This window comes from Protopterus annectens, chromosome 15.part0 (genome assembly GCF_019279795.1).
Source record: "Protopterus annectens isolate FY-2018-M chromosome 15.part0, PAN1.0, whole genome shotgun sequence".
Lineage (NCBI taxonomy): Eukaryota > Metazoa > Chordata > Ceratodontiformes > Protopteridae > Protopterus > Protopterus annectens.
In genome coordinates, this window is record NC_056749.1 from 756919546 (window position 1) to 756941304 (window position 21759).

At 41.5% G+C, this 21759-nt stretch overlaps 1 protein-coding gene across 1 annotated transcript in view; it reads right to left on the reverse strand.

The window, feature by feature from the left end:
- Positions 1-21759, reverse strand: part of LOC122790048 (gamma-aminobutyric acid receptor subunit gamma-4-like) — a 3058882-nt gene that overhangs the window by 2346362 nt on the left and 690761 nt on the right. Inside the window, exon 2 of the mRNA XM_044057614.1 lies at positions 14057-14134. Coding sequence (XP_043913549.1) covers positions 14057-14134 — 78 coding nt within the window. The remainder of the gene's footprint in view (positions 1-14056; positions 14135-21759) is intronic.

Below are 21759 nucleotides of genomic sequence, written 5' to 3' on the forward strand. Positions count from 1 at the left end.
TGTAACATTAATTTCTTTCAGCCAACAATAGTGGTTAGTCTACAAGTCTCACTGGTTTGGTAGTATTTCACTTTTACATTTTGAAGTAATTATCTTCCTTGTTACTAATAAAGTCTAGATCCAAAGATATTACACCCCACATCTGTTCCACCTTATCACATGACTCAAGCATAAGCCAAGTTAAGCTTAAACAGCTTTACCCCCTATTCCTTATGTAATAAGAACGCACAAAAGTTATTTCACATGTTGGTCTATTGTATTTACCATAGTTATGTTTATAATTTGTTTTGGATTTCTCAAACTTATAAACTTATATATTGCTATTGTTTGATTCTAGTATCTTTGTTTATTTTTAATTTGCTTATTTTCATAAAAATATATAAGTATTTGGAGCATTTTTCCTCGGGTTGCCACTGCAAATGGGATTTAGCTCAGTTGGACCAACCAGGTTAACAAATGTCAAATAAATAAATAAATATCTTAATAAATAAGCTGTCCCAGTGAACCAAACAAGTGGATATAAAAAGTGTACACACCCCTGTTAAAATGCCAGGTTTCTGTGATATAAAAAAATGAGACGACAATAAATCATTTTAAAACTTTTCCCACCTTTAATGTGACCTATAACCTGCACAATTCAATTGATAAACAAATATGTTAGGGGACAAATATAAAAAGTAATAAATGTACAATAAGCTGGTTGCATAATTGTGCAGACCCTTAAACTAATACTTTGATGAAGCACCTTTTGATTTAATTACAGCATTCACTCTTCTTGGGTACACACCTGCCATCAATTAAAGAGACTCTGATTAACCCCAAATAAAGTTCAGCTGTCCTAGAAGGATTTTCCTGACATTTACTCAGTTGCCTGCTACAGCAAAAAACATGGTTTGCAGAGAGCTTTCAAAACATCAAAGGGATCTCGTTGAAAGGTACCACACTCATCACATAGTCTCACTAAATCTACACCACCAAAATCCACACATAGTACCAAAAAAAAACATTTGCGGAGGCTCTCAGTAACAACCTGTCTAAGCAACAGAGACATCCAAAGCAGAAATGCAAGCAATCTCCATCCCCCAACACAACCCAAATGACACATAGCCCACAGACTCAAGTGTGCCACTCAACCACAGCCAATAAGGCAAAACAACGTACCCAACACACTAGTCATAGGTGACTCTATTGTCAGGCACAATGATGTCTCACTCACCAGGCTAAACAAGGAGAAGGTTACTGTTAGCTGCCTGCCGGGTGCCAGGATCTGCCACATAACCCACGCACTCAGGTCACTCCACAACAAGTACAAATATGACTCTGCCATTGTCCATGTTGATGTGAAGGACCTGAGACATACCTCTCTGGACTACATGAAAAGAGACATGGAAGGGCTCTCTGATCTTCTAGCCCAGTCAGGTATGACCCTAGCCCTGAGTAGCAGTCTGCCATCACCCAGAACGATACTGCAGTACAAGGAAAAAATGATTGACTTCAACAATTGGCTAAGCTTCTGGTGTCATTCTAAGGGGATCCAGTATCTGTCTGCTTGGGATGACATGGTCGACAGACCACGATGCTTTGCCACAGATGGCCTGCACCTGTTGCCCCTGGGATTCCAGATACTGGCAAAGGCTCTTGCTGCCCCTATAGTGCCTTTTTTAGGCAAGGTTCAAATAACACATTCACCACCGTAACAGGAACAGGCAAGCAAAAACTGAGGGTAATGCTACTCAATGCTAGAAGTCTAAATCTCAAAATGCACTCACTCGAGGCACTCCTTAAAATGGAGAACATCGATATCTGTGCAGTGACTGAGACTTTGTTCAAGGCTCCAGAGAGCACCCCTGCACTACCACGCTATAACTCATACCACACTTTTCGGCCATGTAACCTGAACCGAAACACCAAAGGCAGAGGTTTGTCCATATTCATTAAGGATATCCACACCTCCAGGCTAGTTGCTCAGCATAATGCATCTGGGGTTATCCAAGTGCAACTAACTCTGGGCAAAACTGCAATCCAAATTGGAACTTGCTACAGATCCTGCACCATGCTCAAGGATGCCCACTCCTCTTTTCTTGATGTATTGAAAAATATTATGGTTCAACCAAGCACCCTAATAATGGGTGACTTCAACTACCCCACCATTAACTGGGAAAACTATTTGTGTACCAACTCCTTATCTCAACGCTTTCTGGAATTCATAAACTTCAATGCCCTGGATCAACTTATCCACACCCACACCAGGGGCAACAATATCCTAGACCTAGTCATTACCAACATGAGTGACTGGTGTTCCACACCTGAAGTCAACTCCTTGTTGGTCCGATCTGACCATATGCTAATCACCCTTGATATCCACATCCCGCCCCACCCCCCATTAAGGAAACCAAGGTAAAACATTTCTCCAAAACCAACTTCATGCTTCTTAAGACAGAAGTGGTGAACTTCATGACACCCATGCAGATGGACAATACAGTTACAACTGCTGAATCCTACACAAATGCACTCTATAAGCACTTACACAAGGGCATGGATTGTGCTATCCCAAACAGAACCAAGACGCTATCCTTCAAAAAAGGAAGCCAATCTGGTGGTCCCCTGCCATAAACAAACTGTACAACAGAAGGAAGAAACTGTTGCAAAAGAGAGTAAAATCCCATGAGTGGAGGAGCTTCCTGGTCAGCCTCAGTAAGAAGCTGAGATCCCTTATAAGATCCTCCAAAGCTAGCTATGAAAACAAAATTGCCACTACTTCTAAGGACGACCACAAATGCTATGTCAAGAATCTCGATGGCAACACCCAGATCTGCTCTGAGTTACAGCACAACGGCATGAAAATTACAGAACCAACTGATATTGCCAACATCCTGGCAGATAGGCCCTTAAAGGGCCCATATCTATACAGGAAGAATGCAGAGTCCCTGTAATCACAACTATGCAGGTAAAAGCTGCACTCTCTAAAGCCAAAAACACAACTTCCATGGGACCGGACAACATCCCAGGCTGAGTTTTACATGAACTTCAGAATGAACTGGCTCCCCACTTAAGCACCGTGTTCAATAATAGCCTCGCATCAGGCTTTGTGCCCACTGAATGGTGCACAGCAACAGTTATCCCACTCCACAAAGGGGCAGCCACCACTGATCCCAGGAACTATTGACCTATTAGCCTGACGAGCCTGGTCTGCAAGTCCATGGAACTCATAAACAAAGACATTGGTAATCTCCAAACTCTGGATCCCACCCAGTTCGGGTTTGTGAAAGGCAAATCATGCCTCCTGAACCTGATTGACTTCTCTGAGGCAGTCACCAAAGCTATAGTTGAGGATAAGGTGGTTCACACAGCCTATCTTGACCTCGCTAAGGCTTTCAACACCAACCCCCATTCTGGAATTATAGCTAAACTCACTAAACTAGGTATAAATCCCTACATCACATGATGGGTTGCCAACTGGCTCACTGACAGAATACACTGTAAAAATTGCAGACTCCAAATCTGACCTCAAAGCAGTGACAAGTGGAGTACCACAGGGTTCAGTCCTGGGACTTCTCCTGTTTGCTATCTACTTCTCTGAAATATAGGCTAACACAGAAGGCCTCTGGCTAATGAAGTTCGCAGATGACTGCAAACTAGGAGCCATAGTCAAGTCCCCAAATGATGTGGACATCCTACAGAAGGGCCTCACTGAGACAGATGACTGGTGTCAGAGCCATAGCCTCAAGCTCAATGCCAAAAAGTGCAGTGTCATCCTCTTTGGTAAAAACTCTGTACCCATGAACTACCCCATAGGCAGCAATCTACTTAACACCGAATGTGTGATGAGAGACCTTGGGACCCAGGTGGACAGTTGTCTCTCCTTTGATAGTCACATTGCCACAGTAGTCAGGATGTCCTTCTACATGGCACACCTCATCATAAAAGGGTTCTTGTCCAGGAAAAAAGAGGTCATTGTTCCACTCAGACCCATGACAGAGTACAACGCCCCTTTTGGAATGCACCTCACAAAACATCTGCAGCAGCTGGAAGGGTCACAGAAGTACCTCACAAAGAGGATTACTGGCCTCAAACAAATGCCCTACACTGCCACCTCAAAAAATTCCAGCTTTACTCTGTAGCATATCACCTACTCCGAGGTGATCTCTGCCTAACATATAAAGCTATGTCAAACCCAGAGCTGTTGGACATGCTACACCTAAAGAAATCCCAATCCCTCTGAACTACATGCTCTAGGGACCTAAACCTTGTCACCACAATAAACAGGACATGCTGGAGGGATAGAGTCCTGTCCCAGAGACTTCCCATACTCTGGAACAGGCTACACATCTATGTCAAGCAAAGTTCTTCATTAGCACTCTTCAAGAAAAATCTTGAAGAGTGGATGGGAAATAGGAAATACTCCCCGGGGATCACTTCTGTGTCTCTGCTCGACAGTGGCACAAGAAAATAACTTTCTTGTGTGGCATAAGCCAGGGAACCTTGTTGGCTAGGATTACGTAGGCCCTTGGGCCAATAGCCTAGTACCTACCTATGAGTAGGATACAAAATAATTTCCACAGCATTGGATATACCATGGAACACAGCATTGGATATACCATGGAACACAGTGAAGACAGTCATGAAAAAGTGGAAGAAATATGAGACAACAGTGATGTTGCAAAGACCTGGACATCCTGCAAAAATTGATGAAAAGACAAGATGAAAACTGGTCAAGGAGGCTGCCAAGAGACCTACAGCAACACTGAAGGAGCTTCAGGAATTCCTGGCAAGTACTGGTTGTGTACTACATGTGACAACAATATCATGTATTCTGCATATGTCTGGACTATGGGAGCAGGGTTGCAAGACGGAAGCCTTTTCTTACACAGAAAAATATCCAAGCCTGGCCAAATTTTGCAAAACAATACATCAAGTCTCCCAAACGCATGTGGAAAAATGTGTGTTATGGTCTGATGAGACCAAAGTTAAACTTTCTGGCACAATTCCAAAAGGTATGTTTAGCACAAAAACAACACTTCGCATCACCAAAAGAACACAATTCCCACATTGAAGCATGGTGGTGGCAGTATCATGCTTTGGGGTTACTTTTCTTCAGCTGGAACTGGGGCTTTTGTCAAGGTGGAGGGAATTATGAACGGTCCCAAATACCAGTCACTTTTGGCCCAAAACCTTCAGGCGTCTGTAGAAAGCTGAAGTTGAAGAGGAATTTCACCTTTCAGCATGAAAATGACCCCAAGCATGCATTTAGATCAACAAAAGAATGGTTTTGCCAGAAGAAAATTAAATTTTTGGAATGGCCCAGCCACAGCCCAGACCTAAGCCCAATAGATAATCTGTGGGGTGACCTTATGAGGGCTATGCACAAGACATGCCCTCACAATCTGACAGATTTGGAGCTCTTTTTCAAGGAAGAGTGGGCAAATATTGCCATGTCAAGATGTGCCATGTTGATAGACTCCTACCCAAGAAGAATGAATTCTGTGTTTAAATCAAAAGGTGCTTCAACAAAGTATTGTTGCACACTTATGCAACCAGCTTATTGTACATTTTTTTATTTTTTATATTTTTTTCTCTATCAGTTTTGTTTGTTTCTCAATTGAATTGTAAAAGTTATAGGTCATATTAAAGGTGAGAAAAGTTTTATTGTGGTCTCTTTTTATATCACAAAAAAGTACAGTTGTGTACACTTACCATAAATGTAGATGTTCGAGTGTATTCACTGTTGCAGTCATTACATTTGGGTAATCCTGCTGGCAGGCTGCCCTCACTTGGCCTGAATTCCAAAGTCTTGGGTCTGACATCAGCTTTTGTTGCCCCTTCCCTGACGTCAGGTCGTCAGGGGTATAAAAGAACCAGCCGACGCCATTTTCTTTAGTTTTTCTTGCCCCAGATGTCAGGTGCCCCCAAAAAGGGTAGTCAAAATGTATATCTATATATAAAATAACATGCCAGCAATATAAACTTTACCTTCATCCATAAGCAAATACACCACATAGGGTGTATAAATCAGAGAAGGAAAGATAGGTTCCATCAGAAGAAAAGGGGGGATGGTGGGTGGGTAACCTGGAATGCAACAGTAAATACACTCGAACATCTACATTTATGGTAAGTGTACACAACTATACTATGTTCTTCGCGTTTCACTGTTGCGGTCATTACATTTGGGTAGATTCCCAAAGCTATGGTTGGGAGGCTGGAGCTAAACAGCATTAGGAGCAGTTATGAGACCCTGCAGAACTGCAGTGGCAAAGCCTGCCCTGGATTTGGAGTAGAGTGGCAGATGATGGTGCTTTGTAAAGGTGTGCACCGAACTCAAAGTATCTGCCTCTAAAATGTCCTTGGTTGGTACTCCCCTGAGAAAGGCTGCTGAAGTGGCTGCAGCTCTGGTGGAATGTGGCCTAATGCCCTTAGGCACTGGCTTGCCATGGTATAAGTAGCAGAAACGAATGCAGTGGCCTATCCACTTTGAAATAGACTGCTTTGAGATGGCCTTTTCTTGTGATCCTGCAGCATATGCCACTAGTAATTGAACTTTCTGAAAACTTTGTTTCTGTCCAAGTAGAATCTAAGCTGTCCGTGTACGTCCAAAGAATGCAGAATTCTTTCCCCCTTGTTCTGTGGATTTGGATAAAAGGTTGGCAGATGAATGGTTTGGTTAAGAGCCACACTGGACACCACTTTAGGCATAAATGTTGGGTTAGTCCTCAGGGAGACCCTGTCCGGATAAAAAATGATAAAAGGTTCCACAGCCATGAGTGCCTGTAGCTCCAAAACTCATCTTGCAGAAGTTATTGCTAAGAGCAGAGATGTTTTCCAAAATAAAAACTTTATATCAGCAGTAGCAGCTGGCTCAAAAGGAGGCAGGGTGAGTTTTTCCAAGACATAGTTGAGGTCCCATGCAGGCATTGGTGATCTCCTTGGAGGCTTTAAATTTTTGGCTCCTCTGAGGTACTGTTTTAATAAGGGATGAGAAAAGATTGGTGGCTCTACACTGTAATGAGCCAAAATGGCAGAGGCATGAATTTTAATAGATGAGAAAGATAGGCCTTTGTCCAGCATGTCAGTTAAGTATTGTAAAATCTGAGGAATATTTGGCACAGCTGTATCTGTTCCTTGTGCCTGGTTCCAAGCACAGAATCTCTTCCATTTTCCAACATGGGATTTTCTAGTACTAGGCCTTCTGGCTTCCAAAATGATATCCATCACAGCTTTGCTGAGAGGTGTGTTTTATATGACTACATTATCCGCCATGCTGCCAGGTTTAAAGTACTGAGCTGTCTGTGCAGAATCCGATTGTTTTGCTGGGACAGAAGATGCGGTACTTGAGGTAGGGTCAAAGCTGGGCACTGAGACAAGCTCCTTAAAATTGGGTACCAGTGCTGGTGGGGCCAGTCTGGTACAATCTGTATCATCTTTGGCTTCTCCTTTCTGACCTTTAGGAGTACCTTGAGGAGGAGAGGGAGAGGGGGAAAGGCATATACGGATAGGTTTTTCCAGCTGAAGGATAGGGCGTCCACTTTCCATGCTTGTCCATGATAAATCCTTGTGCAGAATCTCTTTAGTTGGTAGTTGTGAGGGGAGGCAAATAGATCTATGTCCAGGCATCCCCATTTCCTTGTTATCATGCTGAAGACTTGTGGATCCAGCTGCCACTCGTGGTGATCCATGAGGTTTCTGCTTATTTCGTCTGCCAGAGTATTTTTCCTTCCTGGCAGGAACTGCGCCTGCAGATGTACTTGGTAAGTCAATGCTGTGTCCCACAAAGTCATGGCTAGTCTGCAAAGGGGGTAAGAATATGTGCCCCCTACTTGTTTATATACCACATGACCATGGTGTTGTCTGTCTTTATCAGTAGTTGTCCTGGTTGAAGTAGGTCCTTGAATGCTGTCAGGGCATTTTGAACAGCTACCATCTCTTTTTGATTGATATGTAGATGCATTTGGTTTGAGGTCCATGTTCTCTGAATGCATCTTCCTGCCATGTGGGTCCCCCAGGCATAATCTGACGCATTCGTTGTTAGTATTTGCCTGGCTGGAGGTAATGTGAACGGCTGTCCCTTGTTTTGATGACAAGCCTTTGCCTACCATCAAAACTCCTGTTGCAGGCAGGGAATGAGAGTAATCCTGCTGGCAGGCTGCCCTCAGTTGGCCTGAATTCCAAAGTCTTGTGTCCGGCGTTGGCTGTTGTCGCCCCTTCCCTGATGTCAGGTCATCGGGGTATAAAAGAAGCAGCCAACGCCAGGCTGTGGCAATGTTGAGTCCAAACACTTTTTAGATACCATTGAAGTTTCCTCATATGCAGTCTTGCATATGGAATTAGTAGGATGCAGGATGCCATGAAGCCCAAAGCCTGCAGAATTTTTCTTGCAGATAGTTGGGTCTTTGCTGCTAACATTTTGAAGTAGGTAGTCAGTTGCCTTGTTTGTCTGGCATGAGATAAGCCATCTAAGCAGTTGTATTTAAGCTTGCACCCAGGAATATTATCTCTTGAGAGGGTACTAGTTTTGATTTATTTTCATTGACTGTGTACCCTAGGCATGTTAGAAGTTTTTCACAAATGCCAGATGCTGTAGGAGGATGTCCTTGTTCTCTGCTTGAATTAGACAGTCATCCAAGTAAGGATATATTTGTATTACTCTTTGTCTGCAGAATGCAATTACTGGTGCCAGGCACTTTGTAAAGACCCTGGGTGCAGTAGATAAGCCAAAGGGCAGTGCAGAGAATTGGTAATGCATTGAGCCAGCCTGGAATCTGAGGTATCTTCTGCATATTTGTCTGATTGGGACATGCAGGTATGCCTCTTTTAGGTCTAAAGTTACAAGCCAAGCATTCTTGCCCAGCATGGGCAGTAGCTGCTGCAAAGTCAACATTTTGAATTTTGGTATATCCAGGAATGTATTCAGAATTGATAGGTCCAGTATTGGCTTCCAGGCCTTGTCCTTTCTGGGTACCAAGAACAGTCTTGAGTAAAATCATTGTCCCCGCTCATGCACTTGTTGAATGGGCCTCATGTCCATGAGGGAGGAGACTTGTTTTTGTGCCTCTGCCCATTGATTTTTTTGGCAGATCTGGCCAGCCGTTTGCTTTTGGCAGGGTATGGAAATGGAACTTGTAGCCTTGTGACACGATATTTAGAACCCACTTGTCCTGGGTTATAATGTGCCAATTTTGAGAAAAAAGTGCTCATTTCCCCCTAAAGGTGCTGCCAGGAAATAAGTGCTTGGTGCAGGCAGGGGGAAGTCATTGGGACTGTTTCCTGTAAGGCTGTGATTTGTCTTCTCCACTTTTGGAGGTAGAAGCACCCCATTGCTTTGACCTGTATGAACCTTCTGCCTGGGATCTGCCGCTAGGGCATCTGGGTCTGCCCCTTTGAGGTCTGTCTGACACAGGAAAGGACCAATTCTTTGTTGGCCAGTGTCTACTAAACCTAGGTGGCTGTACTTGTAAGAAATCTTTGACCGTTTGCATAGATTTAGCCTTGTCATCCATTTTCTTTAACACCTCTTCTGCCTTAACACCAAACAAAGAATCATGCTGTAAAGGTGCATCTAATAATTTAACTTTAACATGATCAGGCAGATTTTGTTCCTTTAACCAAGCATGCCTTCTAATTACAAAACCTGTAACTGCGGCCCTGCAGGAGGCCTCTAAAGAATCAAAACCACATTGCAAAGTATGCTTTCCAACTTGTTGAGCTGCATGCAAAATATCCTGCATTTTCTTGTTTTCTGCACAGTCAGAGTTTAACAACATTTTCTGTTTAAGCAATGCCATGACATGTTGCTGATATTTGAGCATATGGAACTGACAGTTTAAGGCCCTTATAGCCAAGGTAACAGATGTGTAAACCTTTTTTCCCCATCTATCCAGTGCCCTAGAATTCCTGTCAGAAGGGCTAGGGTTTTTTGCAGTGGAAGCCTTAACTCCCTTGAGATCCTGAGAAATGGTTTCTGGGTCTGTAGCAGGGTTTTTAAAAAGGAATTTATGTGAGTCAGGAACCCTGTAATATCTGTCAGGCTTAACAGGAGCCAGAGGTAAGGGGTCAGGGGTAAGGCTAGACTCTGAAAACACATCATCTACAACGTCTAACACAGGAGGGATGGCTAGTGGCGTGTGCTGAGGTAGTAACAGGAAATCCCCGAGCCTCTTTTTAGACTCTGAAAAATTTTGGCTCGCCCAGTGAAAATGCTCCCTCATAGTATGTAAGGTTTCCCCAAAAGAATAGTCCTCAGGAGGAGAAGCTGAAGGTATGGATTCTTCAGCATCAGAACCCTCATAGGGGGGGAAAGGAATATTCCTGCTCAGAAGAGGAATCAGAAGAAATAGAAACCTGATCTAAAGATTCATAGTCTCTTGTCTAGGCCTCTTATCAGGAGGGGGATGGGAACCCCTGATCAAGGTAATCAAGTCTTCGGCCATTTTGAGCATCTGTTTTTTGGGCATGGAGGCCTGTACATGAGGCTCTTGAGGTTGCTTCTTTGCCTTTGAAGGTGTTTTAGTCTTAGCCTTTGAAGTAAGTTTAATGTATAGATGTTTGGGTCTGAATACACCCTCAGAAGCTGGTGCCTGCTCAGCGGCTCCGGACCCATCTGAAGGATCCGCATCCGAGGCTCCAATAACTTGAGTTTCCAGCGGCATGGCCGACTCCACGTGGGATTCGGTAATTATCAGGGGCTGTGAAAGCGCCTCACTGAGAACCAGCTTAGGAGAAGCTTTGTCGTCGGTTTTGGGCCTCGGCTGTCTTTCTTTTTCTTTGTGGTTTTTGTGAACTCCCGTAGTCGGATGGCTTTCCGACGACATTTCCGGATAATTAAATCTGCGTCCAAAGTAGTTTAAAGCAAAATCATACCGACGCTTAATAGCGCGTTGGTTAAATCTAGCACAAAACTGACAACCCAGAAAATTATGATCAGGGCCTAGGCAAGGAATACAGTAAGAATGAAAGTCCTTATGAGGTTTTTGCTTCCCACAAGAAATACAGTTATTAACTTTTTCTGACATCGATTCTGGAGCAAGAAAAAAGTTTCCCCATTGGGGTACTTAGCTTTATAGAAGACTTCGGATCTGAAATTCGAACTCGAAAATCTCAGGAGTTGGCCGACTGGCACTTGCAAACTGCTTCTGCTTCGGGCACCGTGCGGCAAGGAAGACTAAAGAAAATGGCATTGGCTGCTTCTTTTATACCCCTGACTTCAGGGAAGGGACGACGACAGCTGACGCAGGACCCAAGAGTTTAGAATTCAGGCCGACTGAGGGCAGCCTGCCAGAAGGATTACCCAAATGTAATGACTGCAACAGTGAAACACGAAGAACATCCTGGCATTTTAATAGGGGTGTGTACACTTTTTATATCCACTGTAGAAATATTGACTTGGGAAGTTGAAAGCCCCTTTCATTGACAGCTCAGCTGTAAACATGTATATCTGGATGGTCTAAAATTATAAGTTTGTGCATTAGGGCTTATCACATTGCAAAGACCATAAAACTTTAAAGCAGCAAGTTTCTCATTTTTTGCATAAAAAGGTTTCCACACATTCAGAAGTTTACAGCTTGAAACAACTTTTTTAACTGAAAGAGTCATATAGAAGATCAGTTTAATCATTAGATAAGCAAGTATTTAACAGCAACCTTGTGAAATGACAAACTAGGGAGATGGAGAGAGAGAGATAAAGAGAAGGAAAGCAGGGATTTTTTTTCATGTTCTTTCTTTGAACTGGATTCATATTACATATTTTCTTTAACAATTTTCACAGCATGATAGCACCTAATATTATACTATCAGGAAACATGATGTGACTTATAAGCCTAGAAATAGCATCATACTATATCACTTTCTAATACTGCAGTTTTTCGCAATACTTATAAGAAAAAAATCATAACTAGTCATCCTTACTAATTTTGCAATAAAAGGCTAATGAATCAACTATACAAACTTTTCTACAAAATTTATTTTAACTCTCTATACCTTTTTGTTTCATTTTGTTTTTTTGGTTATTTGCTAAATTCTTTTATTTGCTATAAAGTACTTCATGTGCTGTTAAATCAAATGCCTTCATAAACATAACACACTATTTATGCAATACTTTTCCCCTGGCATAAATTTTGAATAATAGTGCTTAAAAATATAATGGTATGGTAGCTCAAACACTGTCATCTATTCTCAGTCCTGTATTGGCCTTCATGACTAATTTAGATCTTGATATATTACACTCTCAATATGAGTTGCATTGAGTGTAATTCAAAAGTCAGGCCAGTTGTCCATTACTGTTCTACAGATCAATGAATCTCATGTCCGTTGCATTATGCATGTTCCTCCTCCTCTGGGATTAGTTTATTTTAGCTTCACAGTGCTATTTCAACAGTCTGACACATCTAGGTTGCTTAATATGTATGTTTCTTATAATTAGTTTACCCATTTGTCCGTTTCCTAAACCACATGAGCTGGTGAGAATCACACTAGTAGAAGGCAGAGCATGGCAGGCCTGACCAGACTTTTCCTCAGCAACAGTTCGCTTCTGGTCTGGGCAGATTCTGAAGCGTTTCCAAACAAGGTGAGTGACAGACTATTACTGTGTCCTGATTCTGCCTCAAAGCCTCCTTCATTTGACCATGAAAGATACATCTTTCCCAGTAGAAACCCAAGAGTATCCTCACTGGAAGCTTGACTCACTCCAACTGATTCCATTAAACCTGTGTGGGGTAGGAACATATTTACTTAAATATTCTCCCAAATTGCTCAGCTCTTCATCCAGTACTAGACAAGGAAACCAGCAACACTGTCATGGAACCTAATTTTTATCACTTGCTTCTTAGACCTCAGCATTTCTGTCACTATTGAAAGCTCATGACATTATTTGAAGACAGGGTCATACACCGTTAAATGGAAACTTACATCCTACAGTTCAGCTATTGCTTCACTGCCAGAGTCCAATATCAGAAGTACTTTTTCTGTTGTTGTCATCTGAGTTCAATACCTGGGAACGAAAACCCCACATGCTTAAACACATTCAGTTCATATAATGGCTGCCCTCTCCTATGGAAACAGCAGTTCATTATTTTACTGGGGAAAACCTTGATGTCTAATTTGGAGGCGACAGTGTTCCCCCAAACTGTTTCAGTATCAATAGTAAGCTGCCTCAGTGTACAACAAGACATCAAAGTCACTTGTAAAAAGACACGGATGCCTGAATCAAAGCCAGAGCCCTCATATCCCCAGCCTAGATTATCTCCCAAACACAGCTGCACTTTGATAATATATCTATGAAGATAGTTTAAGTGATGTTCTACATCCACCCTTATTATATCTAATTTAATATCAAGATTACAGAAAAAACTCTCATTCTGAAATCTGTTACCCTCGACCTATGTACAACCATAGTAACTACCACAAAACATTCCTTTTTGCATGGTGATTTGCCCTCTTTAGATCTACTGAACAGACAGACTTTATAGGGACAAATTCCTACAATTCCAAATTGTATGTTTATAAATACAAAGAGTAATCTACTATTCCACAACCAAAGCAGGATCCACACCATTCCTCTTAACTCAGAGGCCCAGCTATCACATGGAGTTTCCTTTCTTGCATCCAGGTATATGTCTTTTCAGGCAGCCAAAGGACCACAATCGCTCAGAACGTGTAAAACACATTCCTGCCCTTTCGCTGAAACTTGACGAATAATTCAATCTGACAAAGAAAACGTATGGTGTCTGTCTTATAAGCAGTAAAGAAAATGTGAGTTAGGAAGGACACCCCAATGACTTCCGTTATTTTCCACATTCTTTTGTGTGTGATATGATCCATCTGACTTATCACGCCAGAATAACTTAACAGCCATAGTGATCTCATCTATAGAAATGATTCGAGTCTTAACAGCTACTTGTCATAGTTTCTCCTCAAAGATAAGCAGGCCTACTAGATGGAAATTTCCTCAAAGAGGACATTCCTCTTCCCAGCAATGTCTCTTGCTAAGATCAGTATTTCTTAATTCTTATTTAGATGAGTTTGGGCAGAGTTCTTTACATTTTTCAAAATGGTTTAGAGTAAAGGTTACCTTTTATGTTCACTTCCATTTCTTCCCCTAGTTCTCGATTGTCTTACTCCTGTCCCATGTTCACTTCTCCATGTTGCCCTAAGAAGGTAAAACAGCAAAACGCCATTAGAGAACCAACATTTATAGTTCATATCATTCTGCTAAATGCTACGTTTACTTGGATCAAATTGCTGGATGAAGTAATCCGTACTTCTCTCATGCCTGACAAAATAGTAATAGAGATTTGTATCGCCATAAAACTAACTAGCTTTGGATACTGGCAAAGTTTTGTTCAGAGCATCTCTTCCTACTTTCCATTACCCACAGAGGACGTCTTTAGCATAATCATAAAAAGTGTGTATATGCATAACAGATGCTGATGCCTTAAAGTTTTATGTCTGCTTCCTTCACTCATGTTACTATGCCTTGTAGACAGCTGTAAGAAAAAAAGTGTCTGCTTAATGGGATTTGGCACAGAGGTGTTAACCCCCCAAAAAAACAAAACTTAAGTCAGCATTGGAAACCCCAAAATTGGCTGATTTGATACTTTTGTGCTCATGTGTATATTTCTCTCCTACCATACTGAAAAACAAATTATGCTAGGCTATTATTTGTTTAACATGCCTACATTATTTCCACATGGCCATAACAATGCATGAAATTTAGTGGCTAGATTTTAACACTAGGACCACCGAGCAGTAATGTTCACCTTTGAAATAGGCTCTGGCATCCAAACTAATTCTACTGGAATTCAAGATTTTCAATTTTTTACAACTTATCAACATTCTTGAGATGGCACGACTATCCATCTCCTGGTACTACTGCATAATCCCCAGAATTCTACGCTCTTACAGAGAGTTGCATCAGGCTACACAGTGTGGTAAGTTTCAATATAAACTCGTGTGGTGGAATTCTCTTATCAATCAACTTTATAATAAAAAGCATCAACTTCCTTATGAGAAATCATTATTGTAAGTATTTAAAATGGCAAACAAACCAAACACTCAAATATACAACCAGGTAGGGCAAGGCCAGTTGTAGACAAGTATATAAATACCAGAATTTATACTCATTCTATGTAATTTCACACACCCACCCAACCAAATCTTCCCCCATTTCATTCTCAAGCAAGTTCTGTCATCCATCTCCAAAGCCAAAAACAGCAGTCCCAGTGGTTCTTATAATATTCTAGACTACTTGCTAGTTAAGTAATATGCACCACTTAACCAAACGTCTCTTAACCCATTATAGTCAGTTACTCTGTGCAGGATATGTTCCAGAAATGTGGAAATATTATGCACTAATTAACCAAACATCTCAGATATGCTCCAGAAGTGTGGTAGCGTTATGCACCAATTAAACAAATTACTCCTGACCCACTGTAGTCAGATACTCTATACAGGATATGTTCCAGAAGTGTGGAAGTATTATGCACCAAATTACTCATCACCCACTGCAGTCAGATACTCTGTGTAGGGCATGTTCCAGAAATGTGGAAGTACTATGCACTAATTCACCAAATATCTCCTGACCCACTACAATACAGTACGTACCTGAAGCAAAATGAAAACCTCCAAAGAATTTTAATACAAGACATCTCTGCATTACACAATACAATTTATCTTGGTAGATTAAAAGCCCTCTTCCTTTACTCCACCCATATAGACAATTGTAGGGTGATTTTTGTGTAATATGTTTTGTAATGAAAGCTCCTCCCCTGTTCTACACCCTCCACCTTTATAAAAGTTTCACAAATACCCATTCTGAACACATTAATCTCAAATGTAGACAAAACAGAGATCAGATCCAATATCTGTAAAACAAATCCCCTTTAAACATTAAGCTGAACAGTTTCTTATCTGTCTTCAAAACCAAATTAACTAAAAGAAAACCATTAATTAATGGCAGAAATTGTGTAAATGATTTTTGTCTGGAGGCAAGCAGAACACGCATTTTATGATATGGGTGACATGGTTGTGTTTCTCCCCCTTGAAACCAAAATATACAGCATAATTATCTTTGTTAATGTTATCACCCCTCCTCTTACAATATCTGCAACACTCCCCTCAAAACAGACATGACTATTATGGACTTGAGTCACCTATCAACTTATGAAGAGATAAACCTGTTACAGCAAACTGAGCATTAGAAAGAGACTAGTATGTGCTACAGTAATTCATACAAGATAAAAAGTTGTTATCAAAACTCATATCATATAAAACTGCTTTGAAAAGTCCTGTGTTGTGCTGCTCATAGAAAAATAAGACAAAGCACAAAATAAATTTGCAGGCATTATTAGGAATAATAGTCATCTTATGCCTCATGATGAGAGAGATAAATAGTATTTAATGGATGCCAACGTATGCCCCATGTCCATAGCTCTTCAACCTTATAGAATGGTGTAGGGAAATAAGGACTCCATGTAAAATAAACACCTTTTATTAATAATTACCATGCTGTGCTGATCTATCCCTCTGTGGAACATTGCATCTTCTTAGAGAAATATCTACCAACCAAAGATTCTGTATGCAGACCAAAAAAACAACTATTAAAACCAAATATAAAATAACTGAGTTGTTAAAGATCCAGGAAAGAAAGCCAAGACTGTATATTGTCATCCTACTTATAGGTTCATAGGTTCATACTAGGCTATCTGCCCTAGGGCATTTATAAGCCTAGCCAGAGTTGTGTGGCTTTCACCACCCCTTAGGTTGAAGAATACTATACCCATTAGTTTGCCGTGCCTCTGTCCAGCAGTGATACAGAGATGATCCCCAGGGTAAACCTACGATCTCCCATCCACTGGTCAAGATTCCTCTTGAACAGAGCCAGCGAGGTGCTCTGTCTCACATGGACCGGGATTCTGTTCCACAGCATAGGGAGTCTCTGGGTGATGAATCTGTCCCTCCAGCACGTCCTATTTATATCCGTGTTGAGGTTTAAGTCTCTTGCTCTTGTGGCTCTGGTGGATTTGGATTTTTTGAGGTGGGGCATGTCCATTAATTCCGGGTTGGACATGGCCTTGTATGTCAGGCACAGGTCACCTCTGAGCAGACGGTATGCGACTGAATAGAGCTGGAGTTTCTTCAGTCGGGCAGCATATGGCATATTTTGAGCCCCTTTATCCTTTTGGTGAGGAACTTTTGGGGTCTTTCCAATTGCTGCAGGTGTCGGGTAAGATACATTCCGAATGGGGCATTGTACCCAATCATTGGTCTGATAAGTGAAGAGTACAGGGGAACAATGACCTCCCTTGATCTGGATGTGAATCCCTTCATAATCAGGTGGGCAATGTAGAAGGTCCTCCTAACTACTTTGGCAATGTGAGTGTCAAAAGAAAGGTTACTGTCAACTTGGGTCCCCAGGTCCCTGATAACCTCTTCTGTGCTTAATGGACTGCCACCTATGTGGTAACTTGGGGTTATCTTGTTTTTACCAAAGGGTATGACTATACATTTTTTGGCGTTTAGCTTAAGGCCATGGCTCTGGCACCAGTTATCCATTTCTATGAGACCTCTCTGAAGGATATCTGTGTCTGATGGATTTTCAACTATGACGCCCAGTTTGCAGTCATCTGCAAACTTTGTCAGCCACAATCCTCCTATGTTTGACTGCACTTCTGAAAAGTAGATGCCGAACAAGAGGGGTCCCAGGACTGAGCCCTGTGGGACACCGCTTGTGACCGGCTTGGAGTCTGACATGGCACCAGCAACTCTAACCCTGTGGGTTCTGTCTTGAGCCAGTTTGCAACCCATCTTGTGACATATGGGTTTACATTTAAGCTGGTGAGCTTTTCTATGATACCTGAGTGGGGTATTGTGTCGAAAGCTGAATACATCATGCAAAATATCGGGTTAGAAAAATCAGATGCTGGAATTAAAATTGCCAGGTGAACATTAGCAATATCAGATGCCATTCTAACGAGTGAAAGCATGGAAGAACTTGTTGATGAAGGTGAAAGTAGAAAGTACAGAAGATGATTTGTTACTTGACATAAACAACATTATGCCATCTAGCCTAATCAATTCTTTGTAAATTGATGGAGAACAAGCCAAACAATTGATGTTTATTTTCTTTGTCTCAAAGATCTATGCACGTTGTGACCAGTCATAATATTAAAAGATGCATTCTTCTTAGAATGAAAGCTCTGGCAAAACTAAATTTTAAATAGCAAAGGCATCACATATATAGCCAAAGAGAAGTTTTCAAAGTAAAAATGTGTGGCTGTGAGACACGGTGAATAAGGAAAGCTGTGCTCTTGAGAATTCCTTGCACTGCAAGAAAATCACATTAGTCAATAAAGAAAGAAACCCAGACTGTTTACTTGAAAATCTGATAAAAGTAAAATAAACAGCTTGGTCACCATGATAATAAGAGAAATGCAGCTACTACAATGTTTATACTGTTACATGTTTTAAGACACTACATATTCCATAATGCACCCCATTTATAAACTAGAGTCAGTGGGGTGGGAGTTGCTCTAGTGTTAACATAGTTTCTGTTGAGCTGCCATGTTATGACAAATACAAGTTACCCACTTGGCTAAACTATTGGTATAACCTGACATTTCTCAAGCTGTCGGCGAACATTACTGTCTAATTATGGGTGCTCACTTCTGATGTGGTGTCAAAAGCAGGATCCACTTGATATTATAAAAGCATGCCACATCACCTCAAGCAAAATGCCTGGCAGTTGGCTTAGAGGATTAAGGCGTTGTGAACTATATGTGTCAGTGGTCTAAGTTTTGATTCCCTCAGCATCCATTGCATTACTGTGCGACTCTGAGCAAGTCACTTAACCAGGCACCGCTCCTGGTCACTTCACCAGGCACCACTCCTGGTCACTTCACCAGGCACCGCTCCTGGTCACTTCACCAGGCACCGCTCCTGGTCACTTCACCAGGCACCGCTCCTGGTCACTTCACCAGGCACCGCTCCTGTTCACTTCACCAGACACCGCTCCTGGTCACCTAACCAGACACCGCTCCTGGTCACCTAACCAGACACCGCTCCTGAGCCAAGTATGAAAAAGCTCCTTGGGAATCGGTGCTCTAACCCGGAAAATAATTTCTCAAAACTCTTTGGCTGGTCTGACTGGAGGAAGGGGTTTGCATATTTTATTTGGCAACCATATTGGGAAAAAAAACATGAAATTCAGGTAAACCCCCTGTTATACTCAATGAGAAGTGAAGTGGTGATCTTATACAGGTCCTGTTCAGTTTTATAGGATCAGGGTGTGTTATGAGTCAGTGACTAGCAAGCTCAGTGAACATATTGTGCCAAAAATAAAATAAATACACAAGAGGGCATGCCTTCACAGATGTGTACAAAAAGAACTGTAAATGTGTTGACGCTTTTCTAAGAAGATTGTAATAATGAGTTGGAAAATGTGCCTTTAATAGTCAAAAAGATTAATATATCAAAGACAGAACTTTGATATGCTGGGGAAAGTAGACATGTTTCAAAAGTTACAATTTGAAGTTGATCTGACTTTTGAGAAAGTAATACAAACCATCAGAGAGGAAGAAGTAATTGAAAGGCAAAATGCTAATTTAAATATGGCAAATGATATGTGTGAGGTCGAACATAAAGTTAACAGGAAGTTTAGAGAGAGACATGAGAATCAGAGCCAGTGTAAGCCAAGCAAATATATGAGGTGTGACCATTATCACAATGAATCAGAGCAGAAGGGGTAGGAGACAGAAGAGAACTGGCCATTTGGTTGTTATTGGTAAAACAAACCTGACGAAAAAGGTTGTTTCTGAAAATTAAATAAATAATGTGCAGAGAGCATTTTCCTGGATTGAGGCACTACTATTGTGATATTAAAGCTGATTAGCAAGGCAAAAGTCCTACTCATGAAACTGAAATGAGTTCAAGATTGATACAGGGGCCAATATTACTGTGATACCATGTGCTATATGTAGAAACGCCTTCAAACCATCTGCAGTTGCATCAGCCATAAACTGAAATTCTTAGTAAGGAGATAAGTTCAGATGTGGTGGTAAACTCTAGTCATACCTGAGTAAACTAATTTGTTATCCTGATATTTTTGTACCTACCAATGTATATTAGAGGGTAACCATGGGTGCACATTCTGACAGCTACCTAAAGCAAAGACAGGATTCACTAGAGAAGCCCCTGATGCTGGAAAAGCCTGAAGGCAAAAGATGAAGGGTGTGACAGGGGTTAAGAACAGTAGGCACCATAACTGAGGACAACTGTATGAATTTACAAGAACTTAAAAAGTTAGTTGTTGACAGACAGATCTGATGTGATAAAGTCCTTGAGGTGATAAAAAGAGAGTTGACAAAATGACCTTACAACAACAATAAGCCATCTTTATTCCAAAGATTGCAGGTACAACACCAGTTACATATGTGAAAATGTTAAACTGTCATTTTACAAAATGCATTGGTAATGAGGGAGAGGAGTGTTTCCAGAGACTGCAGTTTCCGATTTAAACTCCTAGCATTTAGCAGCATAGCCTTTAATTTATATGGGAGTGATATTTTCACATCAGAAATTTTGTTCTTGAGACCTTGCCTAAAAAGGCACTATGGGGCACGCAATTGCCTTAGCCAGTAACCAAAAGCTTAGAGGTGACAGGTGAAGACCATCACTGGCAAAGCAGCGTGGTCTATCGGCCTTGTCATCCCAGGCTGACAGGAACTGGATTCGCTTAGAATGACACCAGAAATTAAGCCAATTGTTGAAGTCAATCATTTTTGTTTATATTGTGGTATCATCCTAAGTGAGAGTAGAATGTTGCTCAAGGCTAGGGACATACCTGCCTGGGACACATATTCATAGAACTCAATCATGTTTCTCTTCATATGGTCCAGTGAGGTACATCTGAAGTCACTCACACCAACATGAAGTATGACAGACTCATAATGACAGTATGACAGACTCAATGTTATTGAGAGACTTGAGTGCTTGTGTAATCTGATGGATCCTGGCACCTGATAGACAGCTGACATTAACCTTCACCTTGTTCAGCCTGATGAGTGGGACATCTGTGCATCTCACAATGGAGTCACTTATGACTAAAAGCTTTGGTTTAGATGTGCTTTGCCTTAGGGGCTTATTTGGTGAGGCACTGGTGGTTGTGTTTTTATGTGTACTGAGTGCTGTATTAGGTGTAACATGTTTGTGTTTGGAAGGTCTCTGGTGTTCAAGGAGGTTTCTGGTGAGGACCCCCGCATATGATGGTTTATGTGTTAGCATAGGAGGTGTAGAATGTGAGCTGACAACCTGCTCAGTGTAACTGCTCTGTGTGTGAGAGAGCAAGGATTCCAGATTCTTAGTGTAGATGCATTGCTCACAAATTGTACTTCGGTGATATAGGAGTAGGGGGTTATCAGTGTACATGCGGAAGTTGCTACTGGTCTGCATTCTCACATTCACACCTCCTGTTCCACAGCTAAGCAGAAAGCCTGACATAGTGTGTGCCAAAGCTGCCACAACAGGTAGATTATACACTCAGTTACTTCTAGCTGTCAAGGGGGCTGCAGATCTAAGTAGCCTTCCTGCCCCTGCAAGTGTGAGCTGGCAGGTATAAGCCACAGAAATTCATCTTCCTGGTTTGGTCCATCAAATATCTGTTGTACTAGTCAAAAATGGGTCATCTGGGCTGAAGTCAAGGTTTCATTTTTTCCCCTATGAGGACAGAATACCTTGTGAATCTGTTTTTCTGGAAGGCAGGTAGAGATTAACTGTGTG